The sequence below is a fragment of the Macaca fascicularis genome, chromosome 3 (assembly GCF_037993035.2).
Source record: "Macaca fascicularis isolate 582-1 chromosome 3, T2T-MFA8v1.1".
Classification (NCBI taxonomy): domain Eukaryota; kingdom Metazoa; phylum Chordata; class Mammalia; order Primates; family Cercopithecidae; genus Macaca; species Macaca fascicularis.
In genome coordinates this window covers 166,417,843-166,436,956 of record NC_088377.1, presented here as the reverse complement: position 1 = coordinate 166,436,956, position 19,114 = coordinate 166,417,843, and the positions used below count along the sequence as shown (strand labels likewise).

The following is a 19,114-nucleotide window of genomic DNA, read 5'->3' as shown; positions in this document are numbered from 1 at the left end:
TTTGAAATTGTACTTCAGACTCAAGTGTTAACATTTAACTATATTGTTGGATTGCATTTTATTTTGTCAATGCTAACATGAGTGTCTAGTTAAGTAATAATAAAAGGCTGATTGCTTATGTACCGTCGCTGTTTTATTGGCCTCTGGATGTCACTGTTGTTTCATAGAAATAGGGTGAAAGTCATCTATTGTATCAAAATCAAAGAAGAGACCATTGAAACAAGTAAAGATAACTTGACGAGTTTTAAATGAAATTTATCATGTTTGTTTTTTCATTTTCATCTAATTTTTATCTAATATTTATCTAAAATATGTACTGTAAATGTTTTCTCTTGGCAAGTTTAGAGTTTTTCTTAAGGCTTTTCTTCCCTTGTAACCTTTTCATTATTTTTCTTAAGGCTTTCCTTCCCTTGTAACCTTTTGTAATAGAAGAAAAATACCTTCTTTAATTTGCATTAGAGTAATATTTAGCTTTGTTTTTAGTAAATGAGGGAATTCTGTGTAAATTATAGACTTTGAGTGATTATGTGTCAGTATAGGTTCATTTTTAACAAATGTACCACTCTGGTGGAGGATGTTGATACTGGAGGAGGCTAGCGTGTATGGTAGCAGGGGATATGGAAAATCTCTATACCTTCCTCTTAATTTTGCTGTGAACCTGAAACTGCTCCTTAAAAAAAAAAATGAAGTCTTAAAAACAAAACCTGGAATGTACAACACGGAGAGTGAATCCTAATATAGACTAGACTTTGAGTGATAATGGATTTGTTAGGAATGTAAACTGTGGACTTTGAGTGATAATGGTTTGTTACTAATGTAAACTGTGGCCTTTGAGTGATAATGGTTTGTTAGTAATGTAAAGAGTGGACTTTGAGTGATAATGGTTTGTTACTAATGTAAAGTGTGGACTTTGAGTGATAGTGGTTTGTTAAAATAGGTTTCTTGATTGACTAAATTTACCACTCTGGTGCAAGATGTCGATAATGGGGAAGAGACTAGGAGACATAGGGAAACTTTGTACCTTTTGCTTAATTTTGCTATGAACCTAAAACTTCTTTTTAAAAAAGGCTTATTTTTTTAAAAAAATGAGGATGTGTGTAGAAGCACTTTGAAATGTAAAAGGAATATAAGAAATGTGAGCTATTTTTATTTTATGTTTCTAAGTATAACCTGAGCCAAGGACTAGGATCTTACTGAAGTATGGCACTATTCTGATTAGGAAGTAACAAAATCAAAAACTGACTTGGACTTAGAGATGAACCAAAGAAAATGATATAAATACAAAGTCATTCTTAGACTTTAAGCACCTACAGTAGCATTCACTGATATTCATGCCAAGTTAATGCAGTTGACTCTATTTTATTGTGACCCTAGTTTACATTAGGGTTCACTCGTTTTGCTTTACAGTTCTTTATGCTTTGACAAATGCAGAATACCATGTACCCACCATTAGAGTCTCATACAAAACAGTATCAGTTAATTTCTGTAAAAGGTGTAAGATCTGTGTCCAGATTTTTTTTTGCATGCAGATGTCCAGTTTTCCAGTACCATTTGTTAAAAAGACTGTTCCTTCGCCATTGAATTACCTTTGCTTCTTTGTCAAACCAGTTTATTTTTGTGAATTTGTTTCTGTGTTCTCTGTTCTGTTTTAATCTAGCTATCTGTTATTTTCCCAATATCACACCATTGTTATTTCTAAAGCTATACAGTAATTCTTGAAATTGTGAAGTGTTGGTCCTGCAACTTTCTTTGTCTTCCGTATTGTGTTGGCTATTGTAAATCTTTTGCATTTCCATATAAACTTTATAAGCAGTTTTTCAATATCAAAAAATAACTTGCTGGAATTTTTGTTAAGATTGCCATCTGGGCGCGGTGGCTCACTCCAGTAATCCTAGCACTTTGGGAGGCCAAGGCAGGCAGATCACCTGAGGTTGGGAGTTCGAGACCAGCCTGACCAACATGGATGAAACCCCATCTCTACTAAAAATACAAAATTAGTCCGGCATGGTGGCGCATACCTGTAATCCCAAGTACTCAGGAGGCTGAGGCAGTAGAATAGCTTGAACCCGGGAGGCGGAGGTTGCAGTGAGCCGAGATCGCGCCGTTGCACTCCAGCCTGGGCAACAAGAGCGAAACTTCATCTCAAAAAAAAAAAAAGATTGCCATAAATCTATAAGTCAAGCTGGAGAGGGAGAACTAACATCTTGATATTATTGACAATGAACCTGGACTATCTATGTAGATCTTCTTAGATCTCTTTAGGGTTTTATAGTTTTACTCAGATAAATATTGTAAATCCAACAATATATAGATCACATTTTGTTAGCTTTATACCTCAGTATTTTCTTTTTTGGTGCTAATTATTTAATGTTAAATTCAAACTCCGATTATTTATTGCTTATGTATAGTCAAGCAACTGATTTTTTTTTTTTAGATTAACCTTGTATCCTCTACCATTAATAATTGCTTATTGTTTCAGGAATTTTTTTTTTGTGATTTCCTGTAAACAAAGACAGTTTATCTCTTCCTTCCTAGTGTGTATACCTTTTGTTTCCTTTTCTCACTGCATTAGATAGGGCTTCCAGTACAATATTGAATAGGAGCAATGAGAGGGAATGTTCTTGCTTTTATCTCAGTCTTAGGTGGAAAGTGTCACCATTAAATGTGATTTTAGCTGTAGCTGTTTTATCGATGTTCTTTGTCAAGTTGAAGAAGCTCCCCAATATTCCTAGTTTGTTGAGAATTTTTGTTATTAATGATGTTGAATTTTATCGAGTGCTTTTCTATTGCATCTATTAATATGATCATACAATTTTTCTTCTTTAACCTATTAATGTGATAAATTACATTAATTGATTTTGAGGTGTTTAACCAGCCTTGCATACCTAAAATGAATTTCATTTGGTCATGGTGAATAATTATTTTCTTTTTTGATTCAATTTTTAAATACTTTTTGAGTATTTTTGTATGTATTTTCATAAGAGAAGTTGATCTATAGGTTTTCATTCTTGTAATGTATTTGGTTATGTATTAGAATATTGCTGGCCTCATAAGAATTAGGAAACATCCCCTCTACTTCCATTTTCCAGAATACATAGTAGAGAATTGGTATCATTTCTGTGTTTGGGTAGACTTATCTATTGAAACAATCTGAGCCTGGTGACTTTTTTCAAGATGATTATTATTGATTTAATTTCTCTATAGACATAGACCTATTCAGATGATATATTTCTCCTTGTGTGAATTTTGATAGATTATGTCTTTCAAGAAATGGAACCATTTTATCTAAGGTGTCAAACTTGTGGGTATAGAATTGTTTACAATATTTATTATTAACATTATATTTTAAACTGCATACTCTGAAACATAATTTGTATGGAACTCTAATGTCACCAAATCATTTTATTATAATATTTATTATTACCTATAATTTACTGAATAGACTATGTGTCAGGCACTGTACTGCCTACTTTAGTATTTTATCTTTAACTCTCATAACAATCTTCTGTAAGCTAGATGTATCCCCTTTTTAAACAGGTGAGGAAACTGAGACCAAGAGAAAAAGGTGAAGTACTCAAAGGTAAAGACCTAGTAAATGTCAGAAAAAAATTCACACTTAGGCCTTTCTGTCTCCATAGTCCATGTTAAATATTTCTACTGGTTGCAAATAAATTGCTCTCAGTTAGGATGTCTCCAGATACAAACCTTAAGAAACCTAGTATGCACGTATATACATGCAAATGTCTTTCTTTGTACTCATTCATTTGTTTAGCACATGTTTATTGAATGCCTACTGTGTGCCAGACACTGATTTAGGCATTAGTGGTAATGTAGCAAACACAACAAAGTATTTCCTTTCATGGACTTTATATTAAGAGGAAATCACTAAAATATTGATAATAATAGTCACTCATGGCTCTAAGTGCTTTACAAATATTAACTCATTTAATCTTTATAATGATCTTACAGAGTAACATTATTCTCAGTTTTACAAATGGGAAAATGTTATACTAGAGTTTAAGTAACTTGACCAAGGTTGTCCAGCTTATTTGCCAGAGCCAAACTCGTGTGAATAGACAGTGTGAATGACTAGATGAGCTCTCACCAGGTTCTTTGAAATAGTATTTTTGAGGAGGAACTCAGAGAGAAGAATTCTCTTTCTCTATAAGAACTATGAGAATAGGTGAATGGTCACCTATTGCAGTTTTGAACAGTAGGCAGGAGTTTCTTTAGCAGGGCTAGGTATCCGTCTCCAGAAGATAGACTAACTTTTGGACTGTGAAACTTTTAAGTAGCATGCTTAGGGAATATTGTTTGGAGTTTTTAAGCATGCATAATGAGGGTTTCTATCTAACTGCAATATGACATAGCAGAACTGTGGCTTCCAGTAACAAAGAGCTTGGGGGAAGGAGGATGGGAACAGGGCAAGTTAAAATGCCACAGAGCTCAACCATTCTTGCCAAAATTCAGCCCTTTTTCTGGAGCAAACACTCCTTGGATTGTTGAAGGCCTCTGGTAATTTCCAGAGTTCTAAAAAAGGTTTTACAGTTTTTGCCGATATTCTTAACTGCTGTTACAGTCAAGTGTCTTTGTATGTCCTCACTCTGCTATGCCAGAAGTGCTTCTCCTTTATAATTGAATGTTGACATTACAAATTCTACCCAAATTTTAGGAAATAACACAGAGGTATTTTTTTAAATCCTATTCATTTTGCCTGGAGAGAGGAAGCATTATAAGCTAAGTAAAAAGGACACTGCCTTCTAATAATGGCATGCCACCAGGCAATACTTCTCCGCCAGCTTGGTCATTTGAATGCTTCCTTTGTCATAGAATTAAGTGTGATAATATTCTCAGGAAAAATGAACAAATTTTATATGTGAATTCATATTACATGAACCACTCATATCTATATTTAAATGAAATATTGACCGGAAAATTGAGATTTAAACTCTAAATTTGCCCAGATATTAATTAGTATATAGCAAATTAGTGAGAATCTGATCATAACCTGGCTTTTAGCTTATATTCCCTCTTTTGGTTATTTGAACCAACGTGTTCCTGGCATAAAGAGCAATTTGTTTAAATTTAAGAAATTAGTTAAAATTTCACAAGCTTTATATTTTACCCGAGTCTCAGCATTTTTGTGGATTGATTTTTTTAATCAATATATAGGATTGTACATTTACAAATTAATATTTTTCACATACATTTATTGTCTTTTTCTGTCGATTCCTTTAGTCTTTTATTATACCTCACATGTTGTTTAATAGGACTGTACGTTTGTCTACATTTTATTTGCACTACTTGAAGGATTTATTTATTCTGTTAACAGGAGGTACACTCAGTGAAATTTGCAAACTCTCGAACAAGTTTAATAGTGTAATTCCTGTGAGATCTGGCCACGAAGACCTGGAACTTTTGGATCTTTCAGCACCATTTCTTATACAAGGAACAATACATCACTATGGGTATGTTTTTTGTTTTGTTTTGTTTTGTTTATTATACTTTTAAGTTCTGGGGTCATGTACAGAACATGCAGATTTGTTACATAGATATATACGTGCCATGGTAGTTTGCTGCACCCATCAACCCGTCACCTACATTAGGCATTTCTCCTAATGCTGTCCTTCCCCTAGCCTCCCACCCCGTGACAGGCCCTGATGTGTGATGTTCCCCTCCCTGTCTCCATGTGTTCTCACTATTAAACTCCCACTTATGAGTGAGAATATGCGGTGTTTGGTTTTCTGTTCTTGTGTTAGTTTGCTGAGAATGATGGTTTCCGGCTTCATCCATATGCCCGGCAAGGACATGAACTCATCCTTTTTTTGGCTGCATAGTATTTCATGGTGTATATGTGCCACATTTTCTTAATCCAGTCTATCACTGATGGACATTTGGGTTAGTTACAAGTGTTTGCTATTGTGAATAGTGCTGCAGTAAACATACGTGTGCATGTGTCTTTATAGTAGAATGATTTATAATCCTTTGGGTATATACCCAGTAATGGGATTGCTGGATCAAATGGTATTTCTAGTTCTAGATCCTTGAGGAGTTGCCACACTGTTTTCCACAATGACTGAACTAATTTACACTCCCACCAACAGTGTAAAAGCATTCCGTTTCTCCACATTTTCTCCAGCATCTGTTGTTTCCTGACTTTTTAATGATTGCTATTCTAGCTGGCGTGAGATGGTATCTCATTGTGGTTTTCATTTGCATTTCTCTAATGACCAGTGATGATGAGCTTTTTTTCGTATATTTGTTGACTGCATAAATGTCTCCTTTTAAGAAGTGTCTATTCATATCCTTTGCCCACTTTTTGATGGGGTCATTTGTTTTTTTCTTGTAAATTTGTCTAAGTTCTTTGTAGATTCTAGATATTAGCCCTTTGTCAGATGGATTGCAAAAATTTCCTCGCATTCTATAGGTTGCCTGTTTACTCTGATGATAGTTTCTTTTGCCATTCAGGAGCTCTTTAGTTTAATTAGGTCCCATTTGTCTATTTTGGCTTTTGTTGCCATTGCTTTTGGTGTTTTAGACATGAAGTCTTTGCCCATGCCTATGTCCTGAATGGTATTGCGCAGGTTTTCTTCTAGGATTTTATGGTTTTAGATCTTACATTTAAGTCTTTAATCCATCTTGAATTGATTTTTGTATAAGGTGTGAGGAAGGGGTCCAGATTCAGTTTTCTGCATATGGCTAGCCCGTTTTCCAAACACCACTTTATTAAATAGGGAATCCTTTCCCCACTGCTTGTTTTTTTCAGGTTTGTCAAAGATCAGATGGTTGTAGATATGTGGTAGTGTTTTCAACTGAGAAAAATTTTGGAATTAAAAACTGTGTAAGAGTAATTTTTATTCTTTTATTTCATTGGTGACTATTCAACAGAAACTTACAGTATATCAACTTATATGTATAGGTTTTTCTGGCATATATCGTTGTTTCGATAAGCATATATAGTGAGAGTACACACAATGTGTGAGGCATAAGGCTGCCGTCTTTTTAATTCCTCAGCCAGAGGCTGGTACTCACTTGTTTTCTTTAACAGTGAGGATTTAGATACCAGTTACAGAGAAAAATTCAGAGCTGCAAACCTGGTAAAAATTAAGTGATTGAATTTCAGAATTTCTGAGCCACTAAATCACAAATTTGCTGCCACTGATAATTGGAATATAAAAGAATTCATTCGAGCTATAAACAGATTTCTACATTTAGAAGGAGGGGATTAGGGATAAAATCTCCTCTACTGCTTGATGAAACAATGACCCTGGACATATTCTAATTTGAGAAACCTTGGATTATAGCATATATTTTATCATCCTCTTTCTTTCCAACTTCTAAATTTGTAGCAATCATTAGTCATTGTCATAATGTGCAAATCCTGATTGAAAAATTATATACTAACTGAAAAATATTATACTGTAAGCATGATACCTCCCTAATTGTGTGGTAAAGTCACTATTAGGCATTGCCCTATGTTCTTCCAACATATCATAAAATTTTAGCCATAAAGCGAAACTGTATACCACTGACTTAAATTTCTGTGTTGTTGCTGTTTTTACTCTGATATACTCAGTGTCTAATTCCTTCTCTCATTAGTCTTATGATCTGAGAGTCTGTCTTTTTTGAAAATAAAGTGATTTTTAATTAAACCAATTAATTAAAAAATTAAAACTCATAAAATTCTGTTTTTCTTGTATAATAAATCACTGAGCTTTATCTTTTTGCATGCAGATCCTCACTCACTAGCTTTTGTTCTTTCCCCTTTCTCTCTATTTTGCCTTCCCAGTACTGGGCACCATGACGAGTCTAAACCAGGAAAGGAAATATTCATTTTAAACTCTGAAATACTACTTCTTCTTTCACTAAAAGTCTCAACAAAATTACCCTAATATTGCAGGATCTGGCCAGCAGCCCACAATGCAACGGGACTCTCTCTTTGTTCCCAGGCGGATCGGCAGGTGGAGAAATAATAGACACACACGAGATAGTGAAAGCTGGGTCCAGGGGGAGTCACCACCTTCTGGTCCCACGGTGCCAACAATGCAATATGCCAGCATTTATTATTAAGTTTAGTGAGGGCAGGGGTAGGTTAGTGAGGGATTTAGGGTCGTTTGATTATGAGGTGAGATGGTCACATGGGGATGAAGTAATTCTTTAACATCTGTAATAGAAGTACAGTATATAGAGATAAGAATTTACAACATAGTGTGTACATCAGTAATTTCTAACAGAGCCTTAAAACAGGAACAGCGTTAACAGTTGCAGCGAAAGGTGGTTACAAACAATTCATAGAAACAGGACGTGAAGTTAGACAACTGGTTAGACCAGAAATTCTCAGAAGGGAGTATGAACCCTAAAGAGGCCTAGAAGCGCCGCAGCAAGATGAGGGCATTTATAGCCCTATCTTATCCATATGGACAGGCACCCCCCCCATGCGTCCGATTATAGGCTTCCCACAAAGGTCACATTCCATTCCCAGAGCTATGAACATCTGCTTTTCTGGGATAGGAATCTTGGTGATGTGAAACCTCCCTGACTGCACGTTCATTCATAGGCTCTCTGCAGGGGGAAGCACATCACACGCTGTTGGCTGATTCTGGCAGTCCAACCCCTGGCATTGTCTTTACACAATCCTGCATGCAATTTTGTATTTATAGTAATCAGGAGCATTTCATCTTTTATTCCGTAGCAATAGTTTCAGGGTGTCTCCCTACATCTCCACCTTTTCTCTGATTTAAATGAACCATAGCAATCTATTCCATAGCAATAGTTTCAGGAGGTCTCCCTACACCTTAAGGCCCCTTCCATTTTTTTTTTTTTTTCTTTTGAGATGGAGTTTTGTTCTATTGCCCAGGCTGCAGTGCAGTGGCATGATCTCGACTCACTGCAACCTCTGCCTCCCAGGTTCAAGCGATTCTCGTGTCTCAGCCCCCCGAGTAGCTGGGACTACAGGCACGCACCACTAACACCCAGCTGATTTTTTTGTATTTTTATTAGAAACGAGGTTTCACCATGTTGGCCAAGCTGGTCTTGACCTCCTGACCTTAGGTGATCCGCCCACCTCGGCTTCCCAAAGTGCTGGGATTACAGGCGTGAGCCACTGCGCCCAACCAAGGCTGTCGACTTTTTTACTAGTTGCTTCAAAACTAAGGCACATGTTGTTCACACTCCAGATTTTAAGACATTTTTACATTTTTTATTACTTGAGTTTCATCATCAAAAACCAGTATATCTTTTAATTGATTCTTATTTTTATTTTGGGGTTAAGAAATAATTTTAACTTATAGAAAAATATAAAAAGTAACATCACAACAATTATGTATCCACCATTTAGATTTAACAAATCTTAACGTTTTAACATTATTTCAGACTCTTTTTCTTTTTTTTTTTTTTTTTTTTTTTTTTTTGAGACAGAGTGTCACTCAGACACCCAGGCTGCAGTGGCATGATTTCAGCTCATTGTAACCTTGACATCCTGGACTCAAGCAATCCTCCCACCTCAGCCTCCCAAGTAGCTGGGGCTACAAGTGCACACCACCACACCTGGCTAATTTTTGTATTTTTTGTAGAGATGGGGTTTTGCCATGTTGCCCAGGCTGGTCTTGAACTCTGGAGTTTAAGCAGTCCACCTGCCTTGGCCTCCAAACTTTTATTTTTAAGAAATTAAATGTTACAGAGAAGTAGTATAACCCCATATCAAATCCCTTCGCTAACTCTTTTTTTCTCAGAGGTAGCTACTTTTCCAAAATTGTATGAAATCCTACTCATCAGTGTTTTTATGCCTTCATTATATGTGTGAATTCTTAAGCAGTGTGGTGTATTTTTCATTTTTTAAATTTATATAAACTGTTTCATACTATGCCAAGCCTTTTGAAGCTTGCTTTTTTTGATTCATTATTATTTTCAAGATTTACCCCTATTGACGCATGTAGATTTAGATTATTTAACGTCTATGGAGTATGTTATGAAGTATCAGAATTTATTAGCCTATTTTCCTATTAATGGATATGTGTTTTTTGTTTCATTTACAGACTGTACTGAAGTCACATTATATGTTTTCTTGTGTATTTCTCTTGTCATAAAATGAGTTCAGTGGGTCATAACCAGTTTTTTTTTTTTTAATTATATGATGTGGTTGTAGTAAGAAATAGAATGAGAGGGAATGGATAATAGAGAACATTTTACATAGTAAGGGTCATTGTTGTTCCCTAAACTTTCATTTCAATTGTATGTGTATGTATGTATTACTAAGATACGATATTAAATGAATTTCTTACTGTGAGTCCTTAAAAAAATGTTTGAAAGTTACTCCTAAGGTGTTTACCTGGAATTAGAATTACTGGATTGTAAGTTTTGCTTTATGGGAAAAATACCAAGTTGTTCTTCCCATGGTTTTAACAATGTATGGTCCCATCAGTGATTAATAAAATTTTACTTTCTACCAAGTTCTACCAAGTTCACTCCAACACTTGGTATTAGTCTATTTCTGTCTGATACTTGGCATTAGTCTAACTTGTAACTTTCCAGTGAGCATCAGATGGTATCCATGATGTTTTCGTTTGTATTTCCTAGATGTCTAGTGTGTTTAAGCAGCCCCCGTGTTTATCAACTACGTAGGTTTCCTACTCTGTGAATTCCATGTTCACATCTTTTGCCTGTTTTTCTGTGTGGTTACTGATTTCTTTTTTGGTTCATGTGTGAGCACACATACATGTAATTGATTGTAAGGTTTCTTTCCATGTTAGAGATACTAATCTTTTGTCAGTTTCATCCATACTTTGAATGTATTCCATGCCTTTTTAACTTTACAGTTTCTTGTGTTTTATAGGTTTTTAAAAATTTTTGTTTGGTAATTGCTTTATAGCTTACTCTCATCCCTTTGCTTTCAAGTTTGTGGCATTCTGTTTTGTATGTCACTCATACATAAAAGCTTATGGCTAAATTTTAGTTTTAATAGTTGAGTTTAAATATATTCTTAAGTTATTGATATATTTAGTTTATGTTTCTAATTTTTTCTGTTTCCCCTTTCGCTGCTTTGGAAGTAAGTAGTTCTGTATTTAATTTTCACTTAATATCCTTAATTTTTATACTATACTTACTTTAATAATGTCTAATGCTAATCAATATCATAGTCTTTTTCTTAGGCAATAATATTCTTTCATTAAATTAACATCTTTTGTTAGAAAAGAAACATCTATTTGTTTCATGAGTAGAAGGGGATAAGATGCAATATGGTCACCCTCTTGTTTTCCTCAAAGTGCAAATGAGAACAAATGTGCATGTACCTTTTAAACTTTTATTTTTATTCAAGTGTATCTTTTCAAGTATATTTTCTTAACATCTCATAAATATTATGATGATGCATAATAAAAAATAAATTACTCATATTTAAAATACATTGGTATTCAAGTAAAGCAAAATACCTGTACTACACAATGCACAACTTTAGTGTATTGTGTAGTCTTAGACTTACATACATTTCAAAAGTTAACTATGGAATTAGGCATCATAAACTACAGAGCTCTGGATATGTGCTTACTAAAAATATTCATTATCTAGAATCTTGCATGTTCTGACTGTTTAGTAATTTTTCTCTATTTGCCATATTTATTAACACTTTGAATTTATTAAGATATTACTTACAGAGGCCAGGCATGGTGGCTCACGCCTGTAATCCCAGTATTTTGGGAGGCCAAGGCAGGCAGATGGCTTGAGCTCAGAAGTTCAAGACCAGCCTAGGCATTGTGGCAAGATATGTCTCTACAAAATTACAAAAATTACCCAGTCATAGTGGTGTGCAGCTGTGGTTCTAGCTACTTGGAAGGCTGAGGTGGGAGACTCACTTGAGCCCAGGAGGCAGAGGTGGCAGTGCCTGGGTGACAGACTGAGACCTTATCTTTTAAAAAAAAAAAAAAAAAATTGCTCATAGAATCAGAGAATTCTTAGAGATGATCATTTTCTTCAACTTTTCATTTTAACAAATAAGGCAATTGAGAGCAAAATTAATTAATGATTTGGACCTGGAACCCAGCACCCTGTTCTCAATTTAGAGTTGTTTATTCTGAATCTTATACTGCCTTTTTTATTGCCTTTATGTAACAAGCTTACTCCTTCATAATACTCTTGTGAAACAAGCAAGCACATTACAATATAGGGGATGCAGTATTCTTCTGTTTAATAATTTATATTTTAAAACTACACGTTTGCGCAGTAAAAAGTTATAACAATTAAACAAGCTAAATTGTTTTTAAATATTTATGGTTCTTTCTTTTATAAATTTCAGATGTAAGCAGTGTTCTAGTTTGAGATCCATACAAAATCTAAATTCGTTGGTCGATAAAACATCGTGGATTCCTTCTTCTGTGGCAGAAGGTTAGCTAAATTTCCATGCCCTGCAATTTTAACTGTTTGTATATAAGGTTATTCCACCTGTTTATATTTCAGTATACCTGAAAGTATACCTATTCCTTCTTTATATACCTATTCCTTCTTCTGTAAGATAAACAGACTTTGTAAAATTAAAGATATCTGCCAAGCCTTTCTTTAGTCTATATTTATTCAAGCAGGCACCATCACATTTGTTTGTACTTTCCCCTGTGCCTTACTATTTTGTTTTTCCTCCTCAGTAAGCATTCCACTTTACTAGTGCTCTTCTCAGAATTTGCCATTCAGAGCTGGACATTGTGCTGCAGATGTTGTTTGACCAGTTCAGAACAGAGTGAAATTATTTTTTACCTAAAATTGGACACTCCACTTCTACTAGCCTGAAATGTCATTGTATAGCTATTTACTTGTACACTTGGTTTTGTTTTCTTTCCTTTTTAATACAGCTATCTCATGTTTTATTTGTGGTACGTTGAAATCCTGGGTTCTTGTCATATTAACTTCTTGAACTTGGTCTCCTCATTCTATTCTTATTGTAATTTTTTTTTTCCTGTCACATGAGCTTCTTGAACTTGGTCTCTTCATTCTATTTTTAATGTAATATTTTTGTTTTTATGGTTCCTGGGAGTAGTTACTAAGTTCATCTTTCTTAGTTTTAGTTCACAGTTTTAATCTATTGAGACCTTTTGAAGCCTAAAAAATCAGTTCCCCTGTAGTAATGTCTTTTGTATGCCCTAGTTCATGTCTGTATGTCCTAATTTATTCTTACTTGCCCTCTTAATTAGTCCTACTATTTAAATATGGGTTCCACAGATAGAAGCTAATAAAACGTTCTATAAATTGAGTATCTTCATTACCAAACAAGAAGATGTTTATCTTAACCTGTGAATTTTCATGTTACCCAGTATCTCTAATTTCTTATTTCTTCCTCATCTTACCAAATTATTAAATCTCAGATTCTGACATTCTTGTCCATTCAACCAGATGATATCCCTTTTTTCTTTTTTAAAATTACAAATTATTCCCCTAGCTTATAATGGAGAGAGGCATGCTAAAACAGTATTTAACTGCATGCTATTTTTTTAGAACATTCTGTATTTTAATTTTATCTTTCATAAAACTAACATGCAATGAGTTACATTTCATGAATCACTTTTTGTGGTTTCTGTGGAGGCTATCAACTGTTTTATTTATTTATTTTGAGACACAGCCTTACTCTGTCACCCAGGCTGGAATGCAGTGGTGCAATCTCCACTCACTGCAACCTCCGCCTCCCAGGTTCAAGCATTTCTCATGCCTCATCCTGCAGAGGAGCTGGGATTAAAGGTGTATGTTACTGTGCCTCACTATTTTTTTGGTATTTTTAGTAGAGACAGGGTTTCGTCATGTTGACCAGGCTGATCTTGAACTCCTGTCAGGTGATCTATCCACCTCAGCCTCCCAAAGTGCTGGGAGTACAGGTGTGAGAGTGTCAACTCATTTTAAATATACATTAATATTTAATCGAAAAAGATTAAATTGTTTATCATAAGATATTCTCCCTATGTAGGTATAGTGAAATGTTCCAAAAATGAATCTGCTAAATGAGCTTAATTATAGGTTAAGTATCTGTGGAGTTAAAAACACAAACTGTTTGTCCTCTGCTCTGACACCACAGCAATCAGCACAGGAGACTTATGTGACCAAAACGCATAGGGGTTTTCACCCACACACCAAGCAGGCAGTCCCTCAGCAGATGCCAGCTGGGTGTCCTCCAATTCAGTTCTGACACTGTCTACCTGGAGATAATGCCAAGTTTTTCTTTGTATCTTGAGTTATTTTAGTAAATAAAATTTACAGGTCTATACTATCATAAAACAATTCCAACTTTACCTTGATAATAAGGAATAGCAGACTCATATGGTTTGATCTTTTTTTCCTTCACTAGTACTGGGTATTGTACCCCTCCAATATGTGTTTGTTATGACGTTTACACTTGATGATGGAACAGGAGTACTAGAAACCTATCTCATGGATTCTGTAAGTATCAGAGGTAGTGAAGATATTTTTAATTAAAACATAATATTTAAAAAAATTGAATGCGTGTATTCATACCTGCTTTATTCCTAAAAGGACTTAAGGCAACTTAAAAATATAAGTAAAATATGAGCACATAAATTTTGAATCATCTGTGTATGTATCTCTTTTTTTATTTGACACTAAATCTTAACAGTTGAATAGTGGAAAATTAAGGAACAGGGATTTAAAGAGTCATTTCCTATACCACAGCCAAAATGCAGAGATACGGCTACACTATGGAAGCATTATTTGTAATCAACATTTTGTCGTACTTCTGTTTGTTTGTTTTTTGAGATGGAGTCTTGCTCTGTCTCCCAGGCTGGAGTGCAGTGGCACGATCTCGGCTCACTGCAACCTCTGCCTCCCGGGTTCAAGGAGTTCTCTGCCTCAGCCTCCCATGGCTGGGACTACAGCTATGCGCCACCATGCCTGGCTAATTTTTGTATTTTTAGTAGAGACAGGGTTTCACCCTCTTGGCCAGGCTGGTCTTGAACTCCTGACCTTGCGATCCACCCGCCTTGGCCTCCCAAAGTGCTGGGATTACAGGCGTGAGCCTCCACGCCCAGCCTTGATCATACTTTTTAAACCTCCACATTTTATATTAGAGGAAATGAAGTTACTTTGACAGGGAAGATAGATATTATTGTATAAAGTTTTCAGGCAGTCTACAAAAATCTTCCTCATTTCTGACAATAATTGCAATTGGAAGTCCCCAAGGCCACTCTTAGATTTGATAATTCACAAGACTCCTAGAACTCACTGAAAACTATTATACTGACAGTTACAGATTATTACAGCTAACAGATGTACATTAAAATCAGATAATGAAAGAAATGTACAGGACAGAGTTCAGGAAAGTTCCAGACACGGAGCTTATGGTTGTCCTCTCCCCATAGAGTTGTGGACTGTTACTTTACCTGCAACAGTGTGTAGCAATATACATAATACATTGCCAGATAGGGAAGCTCTGCTAAAAGATTTTAGTGAGACTCTGTCATGTAGGTATGGTTGACTACCCATATGGCTGATCACAGTCTTCAGCCCCTCTTGAGATCAACATGATACCACATGCTCCAAACTTCCCACTCTACATCATACTGTTAAACTCTTCATAGTGACCCAAGGCTACCAGGCAAAAATGCTTCTATCAAGTGTGACATGGAAAGGGCTTAGAGATTACGTTCCACAAGCTAAGGTCAAAGCCCAGACCTCTCTTAGGGTAAAGTTAAAATGTTTACTACATGGATTGGAAAAGAGCTGAGGTGTAGTTGAGAGGAGAATTTTTCTCCCACCTACACAGTTCATTTAACCTTTCATTAAATATTTAATGAGCACCTGCTGTGTACTAGGTACTATCCTATGTGATGGAGAGACAGCAGTGAACAAAGTAAGCAAAATTCCTTCCTTCTTGAAACTTATAACCTGATAGGGGAGAGAAAAATTAAATAACTATATAATACATATACTATATGTTATATTCATTTAAGCTTAGCACAAGATGTTTTTTCTATACATAAAGAGAATAGTTAGCCTCTTTGTTTTAAAATCATTATTACCATCATCATTATTAAATCAGAGCAATTTACTTGATTGTGTATATCTCAAAGCTGTTTTAAGATTAAAGTAGCAAATAAGATTTTGGAGTCGAGACCAGCATTCTAGTTTATGAATTCTACAGTCTTGATAGAGGGAAGCTGTCTAGATTATCTTTTAATTGGACAATATTGAAATATGTGTTAATAATAACAACATTAAAATGATTATTTCCTTTTTTGTTTTCCTCTCATGAAACATTTTTAAGGACAAATTCTTCCAGATCCCAGCATCAGAAGTTCTAATGGATGATGACCTTCAGAAAAGTATGGATATGATCATGGATATGTTTTGTCCTCCAGGAATAAAAATTGGTAGGCAAGAATATTTTAACAGTCCCACACATCTTTTACTTGAGATAGCGCTAGCATATATGTACTCTGTGGACTTTTAGAAGTCTGAAAGCTTTGCTTCAAATGAATTACGAAGTAGTGACTGATTACTGTATGATCAACCTTTGATGAAGAGAGTGGCAAGGATAAAATAGTTATGAATCAAAATTCTTGCAGTCAAAAGATTTTAAAAATATTTTAAAATATAGGAAAGGGGGGTAGCTTTGATCACAAGCACATTTGACATTGTCATGCTACAAGCATTTTAGTTGAAATTAGACCAAAAGTGATAAATTGTTGGCAGTAAATATTTTCTGTAACAAACTCCAATTATCCAATTTAATTCAGGGATGATTTTTTTTTATTTAGTGTTAACTAGTTTCACATTTTACAAGCTTTTGTTTTACCAATTTTTTATGAGCTTTGTTTTCTGAATAAACATTTGATTAATAAACTAGATCCTCCTCATTTCAAATTGTACTGCTTATACCTACTGCTACTGAATTTTCCTTCTGTGACCATATTTGTGCTTATGTTGAAACTTGCAGATCTAAGTTATATTAAGACAATTTGATTTTTCTCACAGTTTTTTATTGTGGGAAATTTTACGAGCTGCAGATTTAGCAGCTGGTTTAATTTTTATATATTATTTTAAATCAGGCTTTACTCTTCCTGGTCAATCTTTGCATCTTATAATAGTTACATAATGATAGAAATTTGTGTTGATCTGTAACAAAGTTTAACTTGAATACCTTTATTTGTTGTCAGTTTTAATTTGTGTTAGCTGTTTGGATTCTTTTGGATAGATTTCTAGAAGTAAATCTTTATATCCAAAAGCATGGGCCTGGTAGACCCATTTTAACCACTATTTTAGATTTTTAAAATATATACTAACCATTTTGAAACCCAAGGTGTAATCACTGTTACCTGTTTGTGACAAAAAATTCAGATTAGTCACAATTGCTCCAAAACAATAACATGAATCTAGTATGTATTTTGGAGAGAGAATAATGTTAAATTTGGAAGGGACGTTTACTTACTTTTCAAGCCAAAATAAATGTTATTTTTTCTAGCTCAGTGGTAAGCTTAGGTACCTATTTCAGAGTTACTTATTTTGTTTTAATGGTTAAATACCTTTTTTTGTTTTTGTTTTTGTAGATGCATATCCGTGGTTGGAATGCTTCATCAAGTCATACAATGTCACAAATGGAACAGACAATCAAATTTGCTATCAGATTTTTGACACCACAGTTGCAGAAGATGTAATCTAATATTGCCATCCAATTTAGCATACATAAAATGTTGCCACTCACCATCCCGGTTTGAGCTTCTTTTCCTGCCCTGATTTTTGTATCAGCAATGTTGATGATTTTAGCATGGGTATGGGATTAGAAAATGTCCTTTATTTAAATCTCTTGGCTTTTACTGGGTGCAAGGTAAATAATGGCTGTAGATTTTATTTTGCTTTCTGTTTTTCTTTTGCACAAACAGACCTGCTTTTAACAAGTACTGCTGAGATAAGTGTTTGTCTGATCAAGCTAAAGTGTACTTTAAGTAGAAATGGCAAAGTTGCTTTGTTAGGGTGCTGATACTGATGATTTTATGATAAATTCAGTTCTTTAAACATGTAATACATGATTTGATTGCTTGTTTCTCTCCAGGATAGTAGAGATTTCTCTATTTCACCTCAACCTAATAAAGTGGTCAGATTTATAATGTTAATGACTTAATATGATCCTTTTCTAATAGTCTCCTGTAAAATATGCCAGTATTACAACTTACAACTGATTGAATGAGATGTTAACTTAGTAAAATAATTTGATTTTTACCTGACAGTGTTTGTCAAAGTTAAAATCATGAATATTCAATTTTATACAAACATTTAATATGTGTATAGATTTGTATTTGTTATTTGCCAAAGACAGAAATAAATTACCTGGTTTAATATTAGTGAAGAATAAATAAGTGCACACATTTCAGCTGTTTCATTTATTTGCCCTAAGTTGAGCCAAAAAATGATATGAGGCAAAGAATCAAAGCAGGTGTGACAATACAGCAGATGTTTAGGGCTGTCTACATCCCAGGTACTGTGCTAAGCACTAAACATGTATTTGATCCTCACAGCAACCCATTTTTCTGATAAGAAATCTGAGGCTTGATTGATAAGCTAAGTTCACACAGTTTTTAAATGCTAGAGTCTGTGCCTTAATTCACATAATCTCTATTCAGAGCCTGTACTCTTAACCACTCAGGGATTCTGGAACAGAAGCTAACAGTTTTCTGCAATGAGTCTTTGACTTAAATATCTGAAATAACATTGGAAATAGATTATAAGAGGAATCAGTGTGTTTTTCTATACTTTCAAAATACTTTTAACATCTTATTGTCAAAAAAGGATTGGATAACTGATTTTCTTTGCTCATAATAACTCTAAATTCTAGTTCCTGAGTATATTAACACATCTGTATACCTAACTACCAATGTCCCCCATCATCGACTAATCAGCTTATTTGAGACAATGAGAAAGACTGATTTTATTTTCAGGAATATAGACTCGGTTCAAAACATTTTCAGGAAAAATATTTTAAAACTCTACAGTTGAACAGGTGTGTTTCTGTGTTGATGATGTGCTCAGGACACAAAGGTGAGATAAACATTTTTTCTGCCTTCAGAAAGCATTCAGTCTAGAAGAGTAGAGGTCCAAAGGTGCCATAGGTTCACACTGTGAGCCTGCAAGATCTCCA

At 34.7% G+C, this 19,114-nt stretch overlaps 1 protein-coding gene across 41 annotated transcripts in view; it reads left to right on the top strand.

The window, feature by feature from the left end:
- Positions 1-18,344, top strand: part of POT1 (protection of telomeres 1) — a 114,670-nt gene extending 96,326 nt beyond the window's left edge. For all 41 annotated transcript variants that reach the window (XM_045388452.2, XM_074035903.1, XM_074035924.1 and 38 more), the window contains 5 exons: positions 5,333-5,468; positions 12,287-12,375; positions 14,315-14,406; positions 16,247-16,352; positions 17,529-18,344. In XM_045388452.2, coding sequence (XP_045244387.2) covers positions 5,333-5,468; positions 12,287-12,375; positions 14,315-14,406; positions 16,247-16,352; positions 17,529-17,641 — 536 coding nt within the window. In that variant the 3' untranslated portion in view covers positions 17,642-18,344. The remainder of the gene's footprint in view (positions 1-5,332; positions 5,469-12,286; positions 12,376-14,314; positions 14,407-16,246; positions 16,353-17,528) is intronic.
- The last annotated feature ends 770 nt before the right edge of the window (positions 18,345-19,114 follow it).